The 16,288-nt window shown below is 41.0% G+C and overlaps 1 protein-coding gene across 6 annotated transcripts in view; it reads right to left on the bottom strand.

The window, feature by feature from the left end:
- Nucleotides 1–16,288, bottom strand: part of LOC119863092 (CREB binding protein) — a 182,516-nt gene that overhangs the window by 34,590 nt on the left and 131,638 nt on the right. For all 6 annotated transcript variants that reach the window (XM_043493200.1, XM_038420859.2, XM_038420860.2 and 3 more), the window contains 3 exons: nucleotides 6,751–6,869; nucleotides 1,790–2,029; nucleotides 1,173–1,261 (listed from right to left, as the gene is read on the bottom strand). In XM_043493200.1, the coding sequence (XP_043349135.1) occupies nucleotides 1,173–1,261; nucleotides 1,790–2,029; nucleotides 6,751–6,869 (448 nt within the window). The remainder of the gene's footprint in view (nucleotides 1–1,172; nucleotides 1,262–1,789; nucleotides 2,030–6,750; nucleotides 6,870–16,288) is intronic.

Genomic DNA, 16,288 nt, shown 5'->3' on the forward strand with positions numbered 1-16,288 from the left:
TTACTTCATAACTCAAGTTAAAAGGCAATCTGCAGTAAACCTCCAAGTTGGCATGGCTCAAGCTTTGTCAAATCTCTGGCAAGAAAAAGTTTCACACTATAACTTGAAAAATGTCTCCTCAGTTTCTTAGAGCCACAGCTAATTTACATTTAATAGCCTTTTTTAAAAGAAGCTGAAAGCTAACTTTTCTTTCTTCTTTTAATGGATGTTACTCACTACAGCACTGATGAATTAAAGTACACTAAATAGAAGATGAACTTAATTGCTAATAGATGCATTTTCTAAGAGTGGGGGGAGATAAAAATATCAGAAAAATGATAGAGCTGTGTCATTTTGATGTTTAAATTAATTCCAAACATTGTTTAATAAAACAGAACAACATGGATGGAATCATATATTCTTCCCTCTATTAACCAGAAGATTAAATTTTAAATAGTAACTTTATTTTTCCTCCCAGCTCTTTATGGGATCCTGGAAGTTATTATGGAAGTCAAACTTATCATGAACTCTCAAAGAAAACCTTTTAAATTTCATTTGCATAGTTACTATGAATACGCAATACTACAGCCTCAATTTTGTTTAGATTACGAAGACTTCTTCATGAAACTGAGTTGAATTAAGAAGTTTTGTTTTATTAATAAGTTCTCCAGGTTCTAATTTTGTGCACCAACATATTAAAAATACCAGATGCAATTTAATTGGCATGATCCACAGTCATTTTCTTTCCAACATAAACCTTTAAGTTGATATCTTTCTGACAGTGATTTGAAGACACGTCTGCACATTATTCAGAACTCTCTCAAGGCAAAAGATATGTTCTCCTGAGTTGCTTTTTTTTTTTTTTTTTTTTTTTAAAAGTCATGCTTCAGATTTAATGGACAAATACAAACAACTTTAGTTAAGTGGTGCCGTGTAGAATCTATAAACTGACAAGCATATAAATACCATGAACTGTAAGCTGCAATGTAAAAAACCAAAGGGTTTATCTGCAAGAGGGTTGCACACAGAAGGACAATCAATAGGTTTATTTTCTGCTGATTTAGCAGAGAAATAAAGGAAATGAGACGTTAATCATCATTCTGCTTAGTATGTGCTAGGCTACAAAAAGACAAACTTGTGTTGTCACTCACTGGATCTCGTTTCCTCAGCTAATGCAGGAATTTGGGACTTACCTATTCTGGTAACTGTAATAGGCAGCATCACGGGGAATAGTACACAGCTGCTTCCCGTAGCAGCACAAGGTCTGCGGAGAAAACTCATACTGCAAAACAAAGGCGAAAAAACTTTGAAGTGTATTTTACATTGTGAATATGCAACGTAGTGAACGTGCTATAAAAGTATATTGTAATATACTGAGACGTTTTTATTAGATTCAAGTGAATATGGATTGATGTGGATAGATCCTTAGCTGGAATAAAACAGCTCAGCTCCCTTGACTTCAATGGAGCCAAAATGGCTTACTCCAGCTCAGGATCTGACCCTGTATCTGCATAAGAAGGTGCAAGATATATGGGATTGTGTATAATAGCAAAATATTTCAACACTTCATATTGAAAATGATACCACCGCCAGTGATAGAAATTTGGCTAGAATCCTTTAGATATTTTCCACTTCCTTACTATGTTGACATAACAGTCTAATTTTTACTAGCCATTCCAACTAGTAGTTTAATTTTATTCAAAGTAAGTATCTAAAGGAGATTTTTTTTTTTTTTTTTTTTTTTTTTTTTTTTTTACTTTCTTTGTCAAACTACTTAGTTTTTCAGCAATAATAAACTTGAAAAACATACCTTGCGTCCACAACAGTATCCAAGAGACTGCATGACAGGGTCAATCTCTTGTTCAAAGACCTCTGCGAGTTTAGTGCAAAACTTATAGACCCTGGAAGTCTTGCGATTGTAAAGCCAGGCATTGTTAAACATTAGCCAGACGTCATCCACATACTGCCACGGCTCTTGGTATTGCCCAGTATCCAATTTACGTTTAATGGTGGAAAGGTCCATAGGATTCTTTACAATGTCAAAGTAATCCTTCAAAATACAAGAAATATCATCCATTATTTTTAAGATGCACTTCTAGGGCCTACTATTTTGAACACATCCAAAAGGATTAAATGTCTCCACGAATGTGTGCAAAACAGTCTATTTTGAGGCTTACCTGGAGTTTAAATGGGGTTTGGGCCTTGTGCAGAATGACCCCCTACACAGAGATGAACTGAACCCATAATGACAGTGGGTAAAATTTTCAAAATTGCCCAAATGACTTAACATCCAAAGGTTCATTGTAAGACAACAGAACTTGTCTCCCAAGTTACTTAGGTGCTTTTGAAAATTTTATCCATGATGTATAACATTTCTATTGCTTCTTTCAAATGTCTTTACTTGAGTCTTTAAAATTGGAATCCATAGGCCAAGTTAGAGGATGCTTTAAGGAGTTCAAAACAGACCAAGTTTGAGAGAAACTGCTGTGCTTGTTTTGTTAAAGTTGTTCAAACTTTTAATAGCTCTCAAAGGAACTTCGAATTTTGGGAAACAGATTTAAAAACAAAAATATAAAAACCAAGATCCAAAGAAGATCACTAAGTCACCAAGTTTCATGGTCATAAAAAGCTCAAACTACACTATGGACAAATTCACAAGTCAAGTTCTGTGATGGATGCTTGGAGTAGCTATCTTTGAAAGTTATTTTTCTAGTTTTGAACTGATGGGAACCTGCACGCACTCAACACACTGTTTAGTTTCCACCACAGAACCTAAGGCAGCAGATGATCACATTTTTCCTGTGTTGGTCTACTGTGCAAAACTTGCTCCCCCATGAAATATCCTTATGCCAGCTCCACTTAAAGAGAAAACATAACACTTTGAAGCTTCATCCACCCACATTAAAAGATGTTTGTTGAATGACCATTACTGACCCTATACTTATTACCTCTTCTTTCAAAGATGGCCCTTTCACTTGTTTCTGTGTGGCTGTACTCTAAGAAGTTGATCTTTTATTATATTGCATGAGTTCTTATTTTGTTGTAAGGCACTCTGCAAAGTGTGTAGAGTTATTAGAGGATGCGGAGAAAGTGTGTTATTAAAAATCATCATCAGCCTTGTAACAACTGGTTTACATTCCAGATGGCCATCCGATGAGGCCATCATCTACTTAGGCTATGTTTACACTTTAACTGCTACAGGAGCACAATTGCACTGATGTAACACTTAATTGTAGACACTCACTAGAGCAATGAGATGGCTCTCCTGTCGCTGCAGTTAATCCACTTACCCAAGAGGCAGTAGCTAGGTCAACAGAAGAATTATTCTGTTGACCTAGCACTGTCTACAACAGGGGTCACGTCAGCTTAACTATGTCGCTCAGGGTCTGGATTTTTCACACCACTGAGTGGCATAGCTGGGTCAATCTAACTTTTTAGTGTAGGCCTGGCCTCATTCTACAGTATTAGAGAGATGCAAAATGCAGTTTTTAAGACATGATTTTATGCTACAGTCTTATTCTGTGACTATAAAACACCAAAAATCTTATTGTGCTATAAAATCTGAACACATTCCTAAAATTACTCTGCTATATCTTTCATTTTCCTAGATCCAAATGATGACTGAAGGTCTTCAGAAGAAAAAATAATCAGTGTTTAAAACAGATACCATACATAGGATAATTTTGTTTAAGAAAGGAAAGGTTACTCACCCTGTGCAGAGCTATAGTTCTTTGAGATGTGTGATGGGTGCTCTGCTTCAGGTGCGCATGCACCTCTTGATCCATTGATCGGAGATTTAGCAGTGTCTGTCCTGCCTGCACATGTGTTCTACACAACCGTGTGCCACACACAGAGTACATAGGGCTGCATAGGCAAATCGCCTCTGTTCTCTCTCTATCCAAATGTTCAACAAAGAACAGTCCGAAGCAGAGGGGACGGAGGGTGGGTAGTTGAGCATCCATAGGGGGACACACCTCAAAGAACCACAGTTATTGCACGGGGTAACTAACATGTTCTTCTTTGAGCATTCTTCCTATAGATTCTCTACTTAATCTCAACTATACATACAAAATGATGGGGTCTAAATTAGCTGTTACCTCTCAAGAAAGAGATCTTGGAGTCTTTGTGAATAGTTCTCTGAAAAACATCCACTCAATGTGCAGTGGCAGTTAAAATAACTAACAGAATGTTAGGAACCATTAGGAAAAGGATAATAAGACAGAAAATATCATAATGCTGTAATAGAAATCCATGGTACGCCCATACCTTGAATAGTGTCTGGAGTTCTGGTTGCCCCATCTCAAAAAAGATAGGTCAATCAAAAAGGACTAACTTCTTCTGTCTTTTTTCATAGGGGGTACATCTCGAGTAATGCTGTTTGCCCATTTATTTACAGCATTCACCACCAGGGAATTAAGTGCAGGGTCCAAAAACAAAAATTCTGAGTCTCTAGGAGCAACATAGTATTTCTTACCCACCAATTTACAAGTTGTTGGGATAGTGGCAGGAGTGCGTGTCACATTCTTTGTTGGATCCAGGAGCGCTTCATTAATGGATAGTGCTACTCAGGTGAGTGTTGCCAAATGCAAAATGTCCAGCAGCTTGCGTTGCGAGTCTTTGACCTCAAGAGTTATCTGAAGGGTGTCAGCCACCCTCTTCACAAGGTCCCTGAATTGTTGAAAATCGTTGGCCATTAGTGGTGATGGCGGTGACATGACTGCCTCATCCAGATAGGAGGATAAAATAGGAGTTTATGGGCGGATTCCTTATCAACCCTTGTCTCCTGTTCTTTAAATGGGTTTCAGAGTAGCAGCCGTGTTAAGTCTGTATTCGCAAAAAGAAAAGGAGTACTTGTGGCACACCTTAGAGACTAACAAATTTATTTGAGCATAAGCTTTCGTGAGCTACAGCTCACTTCATCGGATGCATTCGGTGGAAAAGGATTTTCCACCGAATGCATCCGATGAAGTGAGCTGTAGCTCACGAAAGCTTATGCTCAAATAAATTTGTTAGTCTCTAAGGTGTGCCACAAGTACTCCTTTTCTTTTTGTTCTTTAAATGTCTCCTCATGTTGGGGGTTTAGTAGATGGAATTGTGCAGCGCTTCACCCCACCCCCAGTGCAACAGAGCCGGAGGTCTCGCAAATTGCTGCTAACACAACTCAAGGATCCAAGTATAGTAACTGGGGGGCCCCATACCAGAGAGTAGATGGTGCCCAGGACTGATCCCACCTTTCCTGTCATGGATGAGGATACAGGTTCCTGTATGGATGCCGAGTGGAACCGTGCACTGATAATGTCTAACTTCATCCTCCTCAATCTCCTTCAATGGTGGGACATCAGCAGAAAAAGGCGGAGAGTCTTGTGGTACTGGGAAACAATGTTAATCTGGAGACCGGGATCTTGGTACCAAGTTGTTTGGTACCCAGAACTAGTGGAGACTCTGGCTCATCTAAAACAGACAAGTTCCTGGAGTAAATGCCTGTGGTACTGAGTGGATCGATATTCTGCAGCAGCTGAGGTGGATGGTACTGTCAATTTGGAACACAGTGCCGAGGCTGAAAGCGTCTGGTGCTTTGATTAGCCCGGTACTGATGAAATGTTAAGTCTGACAAACAGTGCCATTCTAACGGAGTGTGCATCCTAGGCTTCACCTCCCTGTCCTTCACAGATGGTATTGGGGGCCTGCCGGAAACATGCTTCTCCAAAGTGCTCTAGGATCTCCCGGCCCAACCAGTACTGGAGGAAGAGCCTTTTGCGTCCGCGGTACCAAGCCAGGGGTCAAGGCCTTCAGCACCACAGACTTAGCATACAATTGGGGCCTTTGGGAGCTGGCTCCTTGTGGTGGGAGACAGAGCTCCTCTTCTTTGAAGTCTTCTGAGTCCTCCAAAAAGTCTTCCCCCCTTCTTAGGGGAGACCTGGGCTGAGGTTGGAGGGGCACTGGATCTGTCTGGAAACAGACGTACATGGGGAGGGGGGAAATATATGTCTCCTGACATAACTTGAAAGCAGGTGGAAGGGAGGGAATGCTCCATCATCAGAAGTCTTAGTTTGGTCTCTCAATTCTTTCATACTCTAGACTTGAGAGATAAGCAAAAGTTACACTTTTGCTAGATACGGAACTCTCCCAAGCAGCAGATGCACTTAGAGTGACCGTTGCTGACAGGCATAGCCTCCTGACAAGAGAGGTAGTGTTTGAAAAACGGAGAGGAAAAAGTCAATCCTCTCAATATCATCTAACTAATTCTATACTAAAGGAAGTAACACTAACTAGAAACACTAAACTTACTAAAAGAACAACTGTAGAACACGCTGAAGAATGGACGAGGCAGACATGCTAGAGCTCCATCTTGGGTCAAGGTGGTAAAGAAGGAACTGAGGAAGGGTTCACCTGTGGAGCCATATGTATCCTCGATGGGTGGCCCGAGGCTGTATAGAGTGCAGGTGGGGGCCAAACATACACTGCTAATGGAACGTCTCCAATCAAGTTTGAGAGGCTCATCTGCACCTGAAGTGGAGCACCCATAAGGTCACTACTCGAAGAAGAGCAACTTGTACATTCTGGTTCCCATGGAAATTCAGACATTCATTCTTAACTCTTAATTGGAACTCAAGGAGAGAAAACTTTAAGGGCACACAGCTGATGTTCCCATGGCCATATACAACTTGAACAAGCACAAAGATATTAGGCCAAATAAGTTTATAAAAATAAGAATTATGAGATCATACATGCATATATACGTATACCACGAAGGATTTAATGCTAACTCACTGGAATCCCTAGGAGCTGAGGATCCACAGGCTGTCTGAAAGGAAGGGACTCTGGGTCCTGCCGGTACAATGCTTCAAGGGTAGGCATGAGAGCCTGGCGCAGCTCTTCAGGTTTAAAGACTGTTTTAAAAGAAACAACAACCCCAAACACAGTTAAAATACAAAGAAAAGCATTTCCCTCAGATATTAAAACTGCTCTATTCTATATACTTTAAGACAGAATTTTGTCATTATCAAATAATTTCTCATCTCCAAACAACAAGGTTCATTATTCCTAATGTGGGTTTTTCATTCTGCTGTGCAGATCGGAGGCCGAACTAGACCTTTCTTGAAACCTTGCCAGAGAGTATTTCCAGAATTTCAACATATTTATTAACTTCATGACTGCAGATTAACAATCCTACTCTGTGAAAGGTATCTTTCTACTGGGCAGAGAAGGCAATTTGGCCATAACCGATTAACAAAACAATAACTATAATGAAGGATGGAATAGAGCACCTGGCTAGTCAAAGAAAAGATAATCAGTTAAGAACAATTCCCCCCGCCCACACACCAAATACAGCCATGTCTTTTACCCCTACTGAGATTTTTACAGCAAAGAAAACTGCAGGGAGGGACCAAAATCTGCAGAAAACTATGTCCAAGTTGTACTGTCTATAATATGGACAAATGACGAGATGGCTTCATAAGTGGCATAAGAATTTTCTGATCAGAAGTTAGAAACAGTCCTGGTCTGATGGTCTATAACTGATTTTGGAACCCTGATACACTTTCCTGATGCACAGTTTCAGTCACCCAGAAACAGATTATTCTGATGCCTTGTTTTGCTCTCCGCAGTGGATTGACAGGAGATTTTCTGAAAAACCTTGAAATAATTATGGAGTGCTCTTTGCACATCCCAAATATATCAGACTTTATTTTGGACGAACATAGCCTTGACAAAAAGGGGGGAGAGAGGGCGGACTTCCTCCTGAAAGCAGTGAAAAATGTGCGATAATCTTAGGAATGAATGTTGGGTGTAGGAAAACCACCACCCAGTTTAAAAAGCTGCGTTGCTGAGAGAATGAAGACTTTTGGTGAAGAGGTCCAAGAGGAAGGTTTGTTAAGGCATTCAAATCCGGGTGGAGAGTTCAGGGGATTACTCCATATTGCCTTCTAAGGCTTATTAATTTTTGTCCTCAGAAATTGCCTGACGTGGAGAGGAGATTAGTCTTGGTTTGTTCACACTCGAAATATTTGATATTGTCAAAGTATGCTGGCACAGAGCGTTGGACTTCAGACCTAGAGACAAGGAGCTTGACATTACTGTAATTTGTACTGCAAAGTGGCATCAAATGCTGTCATTGTGATTTGACAGAACCTGACCCCATCTTGACACTGCTACCAATGACTAAACACAATGTAGGGAAACAGAGAACTGGGCCCAAGCTCTCCTGTACGAAATTGGGAATTTGGCTGTGGTATGCTTGGCTCTGCACCATGTACTGAATTTCCCCTATATTGTCTTAACAGATTATAAACTCTTTGAGACAGGGAATCATTCTTTCTGCATTTCTGTACACTGCCTAGCACAATGGGTGAGCACTACCTGAAACCAGATTAAAACAAATCCCAATTGGCAGATTTCTTTCTGAAGAGCCGAAATGTGTTTATAACCACAGACTGGAATAACTATTTTTTTAATGGCTGCCTCTTAATATGGGGGGGACTATGAAGAAAAGAAGCAGAGATAGAAGGGAGGATTATTGAGATGAAGTCTGCATAACATAGCCACCAAGGTCGAAGAGGTGCCACTAATAAAATGGAGGACTTTCTCAGTCAGATCTCATCTGTTCTGAAGATCAGAGATGCTGAAGGACACATAGGAGCTCTTGTAAACAGGCTTTGGAAAGAGCGTCTAAGGCAAGCATGTCTGGAAAAGAACAGCATGCTTTCAGTATCTTGTTTGGATGTAAAAAGTTTCAACTATTGCCATTCTTGACTAGTAGAGACTCCATTCCATCTCCTTCCTGCTCAGCCAGCTAAACACAGAGTGAACTCCCTCTAGGTATTAAGAATTCCTTTATTCTTGCAAATGGATTTGTAATCCCTACCTTGTTGGAGGGGGAAATGATTTCTTTACTGATAACTTTGACAAGAAGCTTCCAGAAAAGCTTTCCCCAAGAATATTTGGAACCCGACACCAGATGTTTAACATGTAAATCTGTTTTTTGTTATCTTAACTAATGGTGCCTTCTGCCCATTGCAACTGTCTTCAGAATTGAAATGAATCCAGAAAGAAGTCTTAAATAACTGCTGCTGATGAAGAAATCTCTGAAACACTTGATTTATGTTTCCTGGATTGTTTTTGGCACTTCCTCCTGAAAATTGTCAGCCAAGGCAAAAATAATTCATGCAGAGCAGGGTGGAAGCTGTAGACACTTGGGCTGCAGCCAACACCTTGCAGACCTCATGAAGCGCTGATTCCACTCTCCTAGTCATGGATATCATATGCAGGAATTCGCCTTCCGAAGGGACCCACGTTTTCTTGAGAACTTTTGAGATTGCTTAGAAAGTCTTTTATTAAGAAACTCCCACTTACATTTTGTGGCATTCTCCAAGGAATGAACAAAATAGGATCTGGAATTTCTTTCTAGAGGAAAAGAGACAGTACCTCCTACTGGCTGTGCAGTCTTGGTGGAATGGCTTGGATACTTTGGAATTTAATGGTTCTGGATTATTTCATTTAATAGATTTTTAAGGCCAAAAGAGATTATAATCATCTAGCCTGACCTTCTGCATAAAAGGCCATAGAATTTCCCCTGCATCGAGCCCACTAACCTGTGGCTGAGCTAGAGTATATCATGTAGAAAAATATCCAGTCTTTAAAAGACAAAGAGATGGAGAATTTACCATATCCCTTGCTATGCTCTTTAATGTTTAACTACCCTCCCTGTTAAAATCTGCATCTTATTTTCAGTCTGATTTTTTTTTTTAAATTAAAACTTCAGCTTCCAGCCACTGGATCTTGTTATAGCTTTCCTCACAAAATATATAGGTAACTGATCATTTCACAATTTAGCCCTCAAAGTTTTAGCAGGAAAAAAACCTTCTTAATCTTCAGAACCCTTGGCCTCTGGAGAGTATGAAAAATATGGAGAAGAGTGCTTGTGGACAGGGGATTTTGTCTTTTCTTCCTATGCTGTTTAGAGGGGAAAAAACTCCTTTTATAGGGTTTTCCTTTTTGAAAAACAATGGTCTGGGTTTTCCCTTTTCAGGAAAGAAGTATTGTGAATATGGGAAAGATGAACAGAAGCTAGCGCTAAACCACCACATACCCTATTTTGTCTTGGCGTGTGATGGCTGAAAGAAACATGACCTTTGCCTGTATCATCATCATCATCATCCTCCATTCATTATCTGTTAAGTACCAACATTATACTATAAATTGCTTTAGAGGGAGTCCTGGTTGAAGTCATTAAGGGGAAAACTCTTAGAGAAGATGAGAGCAGCATCCTTGATATTACTGAAGACTGTACTTTTGGTTCTCTTTTTACTTGTAATCTTTTCAGTAGAGGATCCTGTTGGATGGGGAAAGAAATCAACTTAGCTTGGAGGCTTCTGAACGCTGAAAAGAAGTGCTCCTTCAAGTCTACCTTGGAAGATTCCAGGGAGAGATAGCAAGCAGTCTTGAATTAACAAACACTCCAAACTGTCCTTGCTTTGTGAAGGAAGGGAGCGGAGGGAGAAGAGACGGGGACAGGAAAAAGCTCAGCCTGCCAAAGGAAAAAAAGTTCCCTTCCATGGTGTATCTGAAAGAGGGCAGAACCTCATTTTCAGGGAAAATGGATAAGGGAGAAGTTGCCCTCATTTGGAATGCAGGCTTTGCGAAGAGCCTGCAAAATAATTTTTGGTCATTTTATATTGAGAGGTGTTTTTAGTCACTCCTAACCTTCCTTAAATCCCACTACTTGGGCTGAATTTTTCCACGCTTGGTCTGACCAAAGATAGCCTTTTGGCATCGGAGCAGATCTTCAAAAGACAAGGAGAATGAAGCTCCTTTTCATTTTTTTTTTTTTAAACAGAAATTTCATAAAAGCAGTTACATTAAGAGAGCATTACAGTTCCATGCTTCAGAATTTAATTAGGAAATGCCATATTTTTCTACAATTATAGGTCTTGTAGTACTGTGTACCAGCATTCATTCTAACCAATCCATGGAAGTCATTTTAAATGAAAAGTGCACAATAAGCCACAGCTTAATGCAAACTAACCATTAACAGAGTAATGGTTAAAGTGTACTGGCATATATAAATCACTTACATTTCAAGTTAAGGGAAGCTTTGCTGCCATTTGAAAAGAAATTGTATAATACGTGGTTAGGACTAAATTATTAAAATACTTGTGAGAGAAGACATTACAGAATTTCTCAATAAAGATATTCTAGACCATTCTGACAATGAAATTTGTGTTACTATACCATGTAATAGTTTTTGTAAGATTTTAGGGAAAAAGTTTATATGTTGTGTTTGGAAAATAATTTTACACTGAAATTATAGACTATATCATAATGCATACATATGGTGGCCAGTGGAAAGGTTTCGCATACAATTTCAACTTTGGTATTTCTTCAGAGTGCTTTGCTTAACCTTCATTTTGTATTTACATGGAATTACATTATTAAGCCAAGAAGCATGGAAGAGTAAAATACAATTAAGTGCATATACCAAAATGTTATACATTAATCTTACCACCCCATTAGTTCTGCCACCAGTCTACTTACTTTTTTTTTTTTTAATCAACAATACAAACAGTAAATCAAGTGACAACATTGTAGCTACAATCAGTGAAGCTTCTTTAATTGGGTGCAGAAGTTTCTGTTGAGACTTTCTTTCCCTCCCTTATAATCAAATTACTAAAGCATTCTCTAAAGTAACTTGGAATGCAGCAATTATGTACCAGAAATCCCAGTAATAAAACATTTCTATTAGTAGCTAGCACTTGGTAATATATAACTATGAATTGTAGCATGAGTGTCTAACTACTGGAAATGAGCAATTAAGGTTCATAATGTTGCTTTAACAAACATTTGAAAAGGTTCATGATTGCTGTGTGCAGAATAATCCACTTATGCCACTCATCCAGGTATACTAATCAAATTACACATGTACAGACTAATCTGAGTGGATTACACTGTAATTTGCCTGAGTGATGGGAGATAATTTCTCTCTCATAATTAAAGTTCATTACTACTACAGTGGAATTTTTCTTCTTGCCATCCTGCCTTCAGTCCATAGAAGATATATCGATCACTGAGATAGGGCTTAACTTGGCCCCTCTTGAAACCCTGCCAGTTCTGTTTGGCCTCCATGGAGGATCACACATACTCTGAATTAGCTTCCCTACTTCCACAAAGCCATGAGGTTCTCTCTTCAAAACAGGCTTAAAACTTTCACATTTAACTTTTATTGCTGCTTTTTTGAGCATAATTAGGTGGTGTTTTTTCTGGCTCGAAGAATGGGTTTGAATCTGAAACAGTGTTCACGTGACGAAGTGGACAAGAAACCACTGAAGAAGAATCATGGCAGTAAATACCTGTTACTTACCTGTAATTGGAGGTTCTTCGAGATGAGTGGTCCCTATCTATATTCCACTGAGGGTAACACGCGTGCATCACATGTCCGGAGCTGGAGATTTTGAAAGTAATAATGTCCGTTGGTCCGTGCATGCAACCTTGGTCCGCCTCATGGTTTTGTCCCAGGAGACGATAAAGGGCAGGGCGGACCAACCATGCCCTCAGTTCCTTCACTACCACAATTCAAGAGAGATCCACAGCATAGGGGAAGGAGGGTGGTATTGGAACACAAATAGGAACCATACATCTCGAAGACCCTGCAGTCACAGATAAGTAACCACCTCTTCTTTTTTGAGTGATGGTCCATACTGTATTCCACTGAGGATGATTAATAAGCAGTACCAAGTCATGAGGAGGCGTGTGTGAGGAGATAACGCAACCGTTGACTGGACAACGACTCCGTGGAATGAGGCATTCATCGCAGAATCTCGTTCCAAGGCTTAATGTGAAGCAAAAGTATGTACCGAACTCCAGGTGGCCACCTTACATATGTTCACAAGCAGTGTATTTTGAAGCACAGCTGTAATTGATGCTTACGCTCTTGTGGAGTGGGGTCATATCAAGGGGTGGAGACAGTCCCAATAATCAATAGAGCATAATGCACCCCAAACCCATTTGGAAATCCTCTGAGTGGATATCACTTATCCCTTAATCCTTTCTGTTATAACGATAAACAGTCAAGGGGACTTCCTGAATGATCTCGTTCTCTGCAGGTAGAAGGCCATGGCCCTGCACACGTTGAGGGAGTGAAAAGGAGTACTTGTGGCACCTTAGAGACTAACAAATTTATTTGAGCATAAGCTTTCGTGAGATACAGCTCACTTCATCGGATGCATTTGGTGGAAAATACAGTGGGGAGATTTATATACACACACAGAGAACATGAAACAGTGGGTTTTATCATACACACTGTAAGGAGAGTGATCACTTAAGATGAGCCATCACCAGCAGCAGGGAGGGGGAAAGGAGGAAAACCTTTCATGGTGACAAGCAAGCTAGGCTATTTCCAGCAGTTAACAAGAACATCTGAGGAACAGTGGGGGGTGGGGTGGAGAAATAACATGGGGAAATAGTTTTACTTTGTGTAATGACTCATCCATTCCCAGTCTCTATTCAAGCCTAAGTTAATTATATCCAGTTTGCAAATTAATTCCAATTCAGCAGTCTCTCGTTGGAATCTGTTTTTGAAGTTTTTTTGTTGAAGTATAGCCACCCTCAGGTCTGTAATCGAGTGACCGGAAAGACTGAAGTATTCTCCGACTGGTTTTTGAATGTTATAATTCTTGACTCTGATTTGTGTCCATTTATTCTTTTACGTAGAGACTGTCCAGTTGACCAATGTACATGGCAGATGGGCATTGCTGGCACATGATGGCATATATCACATTGGTAGATGCGCAGGTGAACGAGCCTCTGATAGTGTGACTGATGTGATTAGGCCCTATGATGGTGTCCCCTGAATAGCTATGTGGACAGAGTTGGCAACAGGCTTTGTTGCAAGGATAGGTTCCTGGGTTACAGAGTAGCAGCCGTGTTAGTCTGTATTTGCAAAAAGAAAAGGAGTACTTGTGGCACCTAATAAATTTGTTAGTCTCTAAGGTGCCACAAGTACTCCTTTTCTTTTTGTTCCTGGGTTAGTGGTTCTGTTGTGTGGTGTATGGTTGCTGGTGAGTATTTGCTTCAGACTGGGGGGCTGTCTGTAAGCAAGAACTGGCCTGTCTCCCAAGATCTGTGCGAGTGATGGGTCGTCCTTCAGGATAGGTTGTAGATCCTTGATGATGCGTTGGAGAGGTTTTAGTTGGGAGCTGAAGGTGATGGCAAGTGGCGTTCTGTTATTTTCTTTGTTGGGCCTGTCTCATCTTGTTGGACTCATCTCAAGTAATCACTCTCCTTACAGTTTTCAGAGTAGCAGCCGTGTTAGTCTGTATTCGCAAAAAGAAAAGGAGTACTTGTGGCACCTTAGAGACTAACAAATTTATTAGAGCATAAGCTTTCGTGAGCTACAGCTCACTTCATCGGATGCATTTGGTGGGAAAAAAAACAAAAAACAGTGTGTATGATAAAACCCATTGTTTCATGTTCTCTGTGTGTGTATATAAATCTCCATGTATTTTCCACCAAATGCATCCGATGAAGTGAGCTGTAGCTCACGAAAGCTTATGCTCAAATAAATTTGTTAATCTCCAAGGTGCCACAAGTACTCCTTTTCTTTTTGCGAATACAGACTAACACGGCTGCTACTCTGAAACCTGAGGGAGTGAAGACGCACTCCTCTGTCAAAGTGCAAGGCTTTGGGAAGAAAAGCAGCTAAGTGTATTGGCTGATTAAGGTAAAAGCGGGATACAACCTTTGGCAGAAACTTGGGGTGCATACGCAAAGAAACCTCGTTATATGGAACGTGGTAAAATGGGGGTCCACTAACATGGCCCCAGTTTGCCTATCCTTCTCACAAAAGTAATAGCAACCAAGAAGGTGACCTACGTGGAAAGGAAAGACAGAGCCATGAGGCTGAAGGTTCAAAGGGCGAATTGATTAAGGTCAAAAGAACAAGGTTGAGGTCCCATTGTGGGGGCAATAGGTTGAATGGGTGGATAGGTCTAAAGGAGTCCCTTCCAAAACCCGCTAGTCAATAGATGCATAAATACAGAGTGTCCTTCCATGGGGGGTGGAAAGCACTAATAGTTGCCATGTGCACCTTGACAGAATTAAGAGCAAGGTCTGATGCCTTCAGGGACAGAAGGTAGTCCAAAATAAGGGGAATATTCACATTCTCAAGGGCTTGACCACTCTGTTGGGCCAGGAAGTGAAATATTTCCACTTAGCTTGATAGGAATGCCTCGTGGACTCTTTCCTGCTACTTGAGAGGATGTCTTGTACTGCCAACGAACATTCCCATTCTAGCAAAGATGCCCATCAAAAACCAAACTCTGAAGTGAGGTATCTGTGGATTAGGATGTCTGATCTTGCTCCTGTATTGCGTGAGCAGTTCCGGGAATGCTGGCAGTGGAAGTTGGGGGGGACGGGACACACTGACATGCAGAGAAGGAGGGGAAACCAGTACAGGCAAAGCCAAAATGGGGCAATTAGAATAACTGTGGCCCTCTCCCACCCGATCTTATGGAGGACACGCGCCAGTAGCGGTAGTGGGGGAAGAGCTAGTCTGCCTGGTCCGACTAGCAGATGATGTGGGGATCTCCCTGGGAATGGGCACAGAGGCCTCCTCTGGAGCAATACTAGATGCATTTGTTGTTGACATGGGAGGCAAAGAGGCCTGTGGTTGGAGTCCCTCATTGGGTGAAAATGTCATTGACTATGGCATCGTGGAGTTCCCATTCAGGGTCAACCATGAACTGCCTTCTTAGAGAGTTTGCAATCACATTCTCAGTCCCCGGAAGATAGGCCAGTGACAACAGGATTTAGTGGGCAATGCACCAATCCCACAGAGTAATCATTTCTGCACAAAGCACTGGCGACCACATGCCCCTTTGTTTGTTGGTGTAATAAAGAGTTGTGGTGTTGTCTGACATGATGAGCATGTGACAGGAAAGAATGAATAGGAGAAATGCGCGACATGTCCTCTGCACCGCCCGAAGCTCCAGAATGTTGATGTGCAACTGGGATTCCTGAGTGCAAGTCCCTTGTGTCATATACTCGCTCATGTGGGCACCCCAGCTGGCGAATGACACATATCCATGATGATCGTCATGCTTGGAGAGAATGGGAGGAAGGGTATCCTAGTGCTGATCTGACCCGGGTCTGTCCACCAGTGGAGGGAGGAGAGAACCTTGGGTGGGACTGTTAGGATGAGGTCCATGGTATGGTGTGTGGGAGAACAGGCCCTCTGGAGCCACAGCTGCAGGCAGCAAAAGCAAAAATGAGCAAAGGCAGTGATGTACGGACACGCTGCCATGTGACCAAGAAGGGA

Source organism: Dermochelys coriacea, chromosome 10 (assembly GCF_009764565.3).
Source record: "Dermochelys coriacea isolate rDerCor1 chromosome 10, rDerCor1.pri.v4, whole genome shotgun sequence".
NCBI lineage: Eukaryota > Metazoa > Chordata > Testudines > Dermochelyidae > Dermochelys > Dermochelys coriacea.